Consider the following 7,484-nt stretch of genomic DNA (forward strand, 5'->3'; position numbering starts at 1 on the left):
TACTGGAAAGGCTATATGTTCACTCCAAAAATGACTTTCTGATAGAAGGCGTGTGTGTGTGTGTGTGTGTGTGTGTGTGTGTGTGTGTGTGTGTGTGTGTGTGTGTGTGTGTGTGTGTGTGTGTGTGTGTGTGTGTGTGAGTATGTGTGTGTACAAAATAAACTCATATCACTTTTTGGCAGTAAACCTTAACCGATTTTAATGACCGACGGTTCATTCGACGCGGAATCTGGTCCCATTGTTTCCTATTGAAAATGGTTCGGATCGGTTCAGCCGTTCCGGAGTTATGGCCGTTTAGGTGTTCCGGATCGGTACCTCTGGGAGGAGCCAGACATGAAAATGCAACAAACCCATGCATGCGACATATCAAACCACAGCATTTTTGATCATCTGATAAATGGAAAGCAGGAAAATGGTCTCAGACCATATCTAAACCGAAAGTGTTCCGGAACCGGTTCCGGATGTCTCGCCGGAAGTTGCCAAATATAAAAGAGAATCAAACCCATGCATGTGACACATCAAACAGCGGCATTTTCGATAACCTGATGAACGGTTTACAGGAAAACAGTATAAGACCATATCTGAACTGGTAGTGTTCCGGAACCGGTTCTGGGTATCCCGCCGGAAGTGGCCAAATATAAAATTGAACATAAATCATTCATGCGACACATCAAACATCGGCATTTTCGGTAACCTGATGAACAGTTTGATGTGTATAGCTAAAGGGAGGAACCCGTTTTCGTAGCCATAATTCGAAGTTATCGTTCTGTGTAGTAGTGCGCAATCTGAATAAACAATTTATAGCAGAAGTGTAATGATGGGCAATAAAGTAGCAATCGACCTCTTTTAGTTCAGGTCGTCAAGGAGTGAACAAGTGTTTTAGGTGAACCCCTTTTATCCGAAGAAAACCCTAAAGTTATATTTTTTCAGTTTCGACGAGGAAAAACTTTTGAATTGTGCTACTTGGAAAACTGAGATTGGTTAGCATTCTCAGTATAGAGTAGTTTAAATTTCATAGCGGCAATATTCGGAACAATTGACCGTGTGTGAACAATAGAACTGAGGCTTGTGTCCCATGAACAATTATTCACTGTTAATTTTGTACGCAGCGATTAATTGTTTCAAGAGGTGTTGGAATCAGTTCTTTTCATCGAATCAGTGCGAACAAATAAAAACAGGACTTTGAAAAGAAAATCGGCAGTTTATAAAACACGTGTGAGGGCGAAATAAACTGATATTTAAGAAGCGACATTGTGAGGCAGCAGCAATAACCGGGCCAGCAATAGCATTATAATAACGGTGGTTTTAACTATATAGTGCAACGCGAAGGAAATTTTGTAGCGGATAGTGGGTAACAATTGCATGTGTCCGTGAGCAAAGAGGAAACAATAGAAGAGCGTGTAAAAGACAATTGTGTGACAGTAAGCACCAGTGAAAGAGAACAGTGAGCTATCGGGTGAGAGAAGGTTAGCACCGGTTTTTGAAGTTACGCCTGGAGCAGATTCAACATCAGCAGAGCACCATATCGGAAGTACTGGATCAGCACCGTAAGAAAAAGGTCACGTAAGTCGTTCTATTGTTCATTATATTTCCTATTGTTTCAGTTTCTATTGTTTGTCATTTCCTAAGCCATCATGTCTTCTTTGATCGGTACTGTCGACCATTTTGTTCGAGGGTCTAGTTTTGCGCAATATATGGAGCGTATGGACATACTCTATCAATTAAACAATGTGGCAGACAATATGAAGAAAAGTCTTTTTATAACTATGAGTGGACCTGTGATTTTTGAAGAGGTTAAATTGATTTATCCTGGAATGAATGTTAAAGATATTGATTACGCTGATATGATTGAAAAACTAAAAAATCGGTTTGACAAGATCGAGCCAAATATGATGCATAGGCATAGGCTGCATATGAGGAAGCAGGGCGTTGACGAACCAGCCGAGAATTACGTGCTAGGGATCAAACTAATTGCGGCTCAATGTGGTTTCGGTGCTCATAAAGACGAGGCGATCAAAGATGCTATAATATTCGGTTTGAGGGATCAGGAATTAAAACAAAAATTACTCATGAAAGATGAAATGACAGTAGATGAAGTGGAACAAATCGTTATTAGAACTGAGTTGGCGAAATTGAGGGCTAAAACTTTAAGCGGGGAAGAAGAAGCTAGAAGCATAAATTCGGTTAAATATCGTTTGGGTAACAATAATGATGAGCAACGTTGGAATTCGGGTAGAAACGGAAGGCAACAGACACGTAGGTTTGGAAATGGAAACCGTAGCTACAGCGTAGATAGTAACCGTAGTCGTTCTCCGGGTCGGGAGCATCAAATGGGCAGAAGCCATTACAGGAGCCAGTACCGCTTAGATAACAGTAATTATCGTTCATCTTATCAACAGCAGCAGCGTCGTAGGCCTGAAAATGAAGACATGCATGCCAATATCATTTGTAACTTTTGCAAAAAACGCGGTCACGTTAAACGTAACTGTTTTAAGTTAAAAAATCGTAGAACGGTTAATTTTGTTCAAGAAGAGGAAGTTAACTCTGTTCAGGAGCGGGATCCAGAGAAAGATGAAAGCTATGACTTCAAGCGTTTGAGCATTCGTGAACCAGAGGACTCGGATAATGACTTTGCATGTATGATGATCAAATCGGGGATTAGAGATGGTGGACCTTGCGTAGTAGAGGTTGTGGTAGAAGGCAAGATTTTCAGCATGGAGGTTGATTGCGGGGCAGCAGTATCCGTAATAAGCTTGGCCACCCACAAAAAATATTTTGAAAGTGTTGAAGTCGTGGATTGTGCTAGTCGATTAGTTGTAGTGAATGGTCAGAGATTGAAAATACACGGAAAATCACAGGTTGTCGTTAGCATTAACAGCATTGAGAAACATGTCAGTTTGATCATTCTGGATTGTTCAAACAACTTCATGCCACTTTTGGGTAGAAACTGGCTCGACGTGTTTTTCCCACATTGGAGAAACGCTTTTGTAGGCGTCAAGAGCATCAATTCGCTACAACCGGAGATCAACAACCTTAACACTATGGGTAATTTTGAAGTGGATATTAAGGCAAGATTTCCGAAAAGTTTTGATGGTGATTTTTCCAAACCAATTATAGGACACGAAGCAGATTTAGTTTTAAAAGATGCTCAACCAATCTTTAGGAAAGCATACGAGGTCCCGTTTAAACTTAGAGAAAAAGTTTTGGAGCATTTGGACTCTTTAGAGCGGCAGAACGTGATCACCCCGATCCAAGTTAGTGAGTGGGCGTCGCCGGTGATCATTGTATTGAAAAAGGACGATGATATACGCATGGTCATCGACTGTAAGGTATCTATTAATAAAGTTATCATACCTAACACATATCCTCTTCCACTGGTTCAGGACATATTTGCTTCTTTGGCGGGGTGTAAATGGTTTTGTTGCTTAGATTTGGCGGGGGCGTACACGCAATTGCAACTTTCCAAGAGAGCTAGGAAATTTATGGTGATAAACACAATAAAAGGCCTATACACCTACAACCGTCTGCCCCAGGGCGCCTCCTCGAGTGCATCTCTATTTCAAAAGATAATGGATCAGGTCCTAATAGGTTTAAAATTTGTGCGCGTTTACCTAGATGATGTGCTCATTGCGGGGAGAACTAAGGAAGAATGTTTCAGAAATTTAATGTTGGTAATGGAAAGGCTTCAAGCTGCAAACATAAAGATAAATTTAAAAAAGTGCAAGTTCTTCGTAAATTCTCTTCCTTACTTGGGCCACTTAATCACCGAAAATGGTTTACTGCCATCACCTGAAAAACTTTTAACTATAAAAGAAGCAAAAGTTCCCAAAGATGTACCGGAATTGAAGGCTTTCCTCGGACTTGTTAATTATTATGGCAAATTTGTTCCAAGACTTTCAGCTAAATTAAGTCCGCTATACCATTTATTAAGAAAAGACACTAAATTTGTTTGGGACGAAGAAAGTCAGTCTGCTTTTCAAGAGTGTAAGAACTCATTGCTTACAGCGGGAATTTTAGAATTTTATGACCCCAGCAAACCAGTAGTGGTAATATCGGATGCTTGTACCTATGGTTTAGGTGGGGTGATTGCCCATATTGTGGATGGGCAAGAAAAGCCGATAAGCTTCACTTCCTTTTCTCTTAATGCCGCGCAACGAAAATACCCCATATTGCACCTAGAAGCACTAGCCTTAGTGTGCACAGTGAAAAAATTTCACAAATTCTTATTCGGCCAAAAGTTTACGATTTTTACAGACCATAAACCGCTGCTAGGTATCTTCGGTAAAGAGGGGAAAAACCAACTGTGTGTAACAAGATTGCAGAGATACGTAATGGACATGGCAATTTATGACTATGACATACTATATCGACCTTCCGCACAGATGGGCAACGCGGATTTTTGCTCTAGGTTCCCTTTGGACATTGAGGTTCCGAAATGTGTAGATAGTGGAAGTGTCAAAAGCATCAATTTTTTTAGTGATTTTCCAATTGATTATTCCCTTATTGCCAAAGAGACTAAGGTAGATGATTTCCTATCCAAAATTTCACATTATGTTACAAATGGTTGGCCTCAAAGGATAGAGAAGGACTGGAAAAGGGCATATTCTCTAAGGTTTGATCTTGAGGTTGTGGAAGGCTGTCTTTTGTACCAGGATAGAGTTTTTGTACCTTTTAAACTTCACGGAGCTATCCTTAAGTTGCTGCATTCAAACCACATAGGTATCGTTAAAATGAAACAAATTGCTAGACGTTGTTTGTTTTGGCTAGGCATTAATGATGACATAGAATGGCATGTTAAGCAATGCCAAATATGTTTGCAGACGTCGGTTATACCTAAACCAACAAGTAGTACGTCTTGGACACCTACTGATCGGCCTTTTAGTCGTATTCATGCTGACTTCTTTCATTTTGACCACAGAACCTTTCTATTGGTGGTGGACAGCTATAGTAAATGGTTGGAAATAGATTTGATGAAAACCGGAACAGACGCTTCTAAAGTAATTCGTAAATTTACTGCAATCTTTGCCAGATTTGGGCTACCAGATGTTCTGGTGACTGATGGTGGTCCCCCGTTCAATGCATCACAGTTTACATTGTTCATGGAAAGGCAAGGCATTAAAGTTTTAAAAAGCCCACCATATAACCCAAGTAGCAATGGTCAAGCCGAGAGGATGGTGAGGGTAGCTAAAGACGTTTTTAAAAAGTTTTTGTTAGATCCTTCTACCAAAACTCTTGATATTGAGGATCGCATTACATATTTTCTATGCAACTACCGTAATACCACTTCTGGTGATGATGAGAAGTTCCCATCCGAAAGGGTGTTTAGCTTTAAACCAAAGACTTTGACGGATCTTTTACATCCAAAAAGGACGTATAAAGAGCACTTGATTTTTCCTAAAACCAAAGACGACATTGACGAACAAGTTGATATTTCATGCGGTGCGCCCTCCCAAGACCAATTTCTCATGTTGAATGTGGGAGATAATATTCTATACAAAAACCATGACAAGAATGCACTTGAGAAATGGATAATTGCTCAGTATGTCGCTAGAGTTTCAACTAATATTTATCGAATTACAATTGGCAGGAACACCTTGAATGCACATCGGTCGCAGTTGAAGCTAATGGAGAAGAGGCCAACGGGATCGCGAATGAGGATTCCTATACAGCGTGTCAAGAGGCCGAGGGAAAGCAGTGATTCCGAAGAAGAGTTTCTTGGCTTTCCGGACGTACCGGCGGTCCCAGGACGGCCAGAGGACGATCGTAGTCGATTCAAGCAGTTGAAGCGTAGTCCGATCGTTACTAGAAGCAAATCCCGAACAGAAACGAATTGACTGTCAAAATCCGAAGAGCTGAGACAGGACGCTGGCAATGGTTCAAAGGCAAATAGCATTTGCGGTCTGAAGTTGTGAAGATTATGATTATGTTATGCATGCAAGTTGTGGAATTATGCATTCGAATTGAAATTTTATTTGAATTAGTCTAAGAATGTGTAGCATGTGTATGGTATTATGAATTAGGATCCTATTGTCTGTTAAATATGAGTTTACAATTGGTAAAAAGTATTTCCTTATTATTTCGTTCAGTTTCTGAACTTAAGGGTGGAGAACTGATGTGTATAGCTAAAGGGAGGAACCCGTTTTCGTAGCCATAATTCGAAGTTATCGTTCTGTGTAGTAGTGCGCAATCTGAATAAACAATTTATAGCAGAAGTGTAATGATGGGCAATAAAGTAGCAATCGACCTCTTTTAGTTCAGGTCGTCAAGGAGTGAACAAGTGTTTTAGGTGAACCCCTTTTATCCGAAGAAAACCCTAAAGTTATATTTTTTCACAGTTAGCAGGAAAATAGTATCAGATCATATCTGAACCGGTAGCGTTCCGGAACCGGTTCCGGATGTCCCGCCGAAAGTGGCCAAATATAAAAGAGAACCAAACCCATGCATGCGGCACAACAAACCGTGGCATATTTGATAACCTGATGAACGGTAAGCAGGAAAATAGTCTCAGACCATATCTGAACCGGTAGTGTTCCGGAACCGGTTCCAGATGTCCCGCCGGAAGTGGCCATACACAAAAGGGAACCATACCCAGAAAGCGACACATCAAACCACAGCATGTTCGATAATCTGATGAACGGTAAGCAGGAAAATAGTCTCAGATCATATCAGAACCGGTAGTGTTCCAGAACCGGTTCTGGGTGTTCCGCCGGAAGTGACCAAATATAAAATTGAACATAACTCATTCATGCGACACAACAAACAGCGGCATTTTCGATAACCTGAAGAACGGTTAGCAGGAAAACAGTATCGGACCATATCTGAACCGGTAGTGTTCCGGAGCCGGTTCCGGGGGGCCCCGATGGGTGAATGCAAACTTTTTAAGGAATTATAGAGGATCACCAATAGTGAAAACAATGTGTACGCATATCGTCAAATCTCGACCGTTACATAGTAATTGAACTTTACATGTTTTTGACTTTGCTTGCATCAAACTGGCTATAACTTGAAAATGGTCAAACTTATTGCAGCTTTTTAACCCTCATTCGAAAGTTTATTGAATTTTCTACACACCTAGAAAAAATCATGTAATTTTAGGTGTCCTGAACCTGACATATACAAGCGTTTTCAAAGACACAAATTTAGAGATCAAAACATGTAAATTTACGTCTCCTTGGACTTATATTTTCTTACCGTCTAGCAATCGCTAGAACCGGTCTGATAAATAAAACATATAAAAGTATAATATCAACATGCCTGGATTCGAACTCAGGATCTGCTGATTGTGAGCCACATCTCTTACCTCTCGGCTATTTCACCGAGTTGGAAGGTGGCAGATGAATGTGATAATAATTCTACGTTTCTGGTAAAGTGGATTTGTTGACATCTAACGCAACCAACCAGGACATGATGCGCGTAAAATTGAGTCCAATTTGTGATTCAGTCTTAAAAATGTTTACGTTCATTGATGTTTCTGTCTCGTGCAA

At 40.5% G+C, this 7,484-nt stretch overlaps 1 protein-coding gene across 1 annotated transcript; it reads left to right on the forward strand.

Annotated features, from left to right (window-relative positions):
- Positions 1 to 962: 962 nt before the first annotated feature.
- On the forward strand, positions 963 to 6,026 carry LOC115265324 (uncharacterized). The gene is made up of 2 exons (XM_062856045.1): positions 963 to 3,329; positions 5,588 to 6,026. The coding sequence occupies exons 1-2, from the start codon at positions 1,635 to 1,637 to the stop codon at positions 5,696 to 5,698; spliced, it is 1,806 nt and encodes a 601-aa protein (XP_062712029.1). The 5' UTR covers positions 963 to 1,634; the 3' UTR covers positions 5,699 to 6,026.
- Positions 6,027 to 7,484: the final 1,458 nt, after the last annotated feature.

This window comes from Aedes albopictus, chromosome 3 (assembly GCF_035046485.1).
Source record: "Aedes albopictus strain Foshan chromosome 3, AalbF5, whole genome shotgun sequence".
Taxonomy (NCBI): domain Eukaryota; kingdom Metazoa; phylum Arthropoda; class Insecta; order Diptera; family Culicidae; genus Aedes; species Aedes albopictus.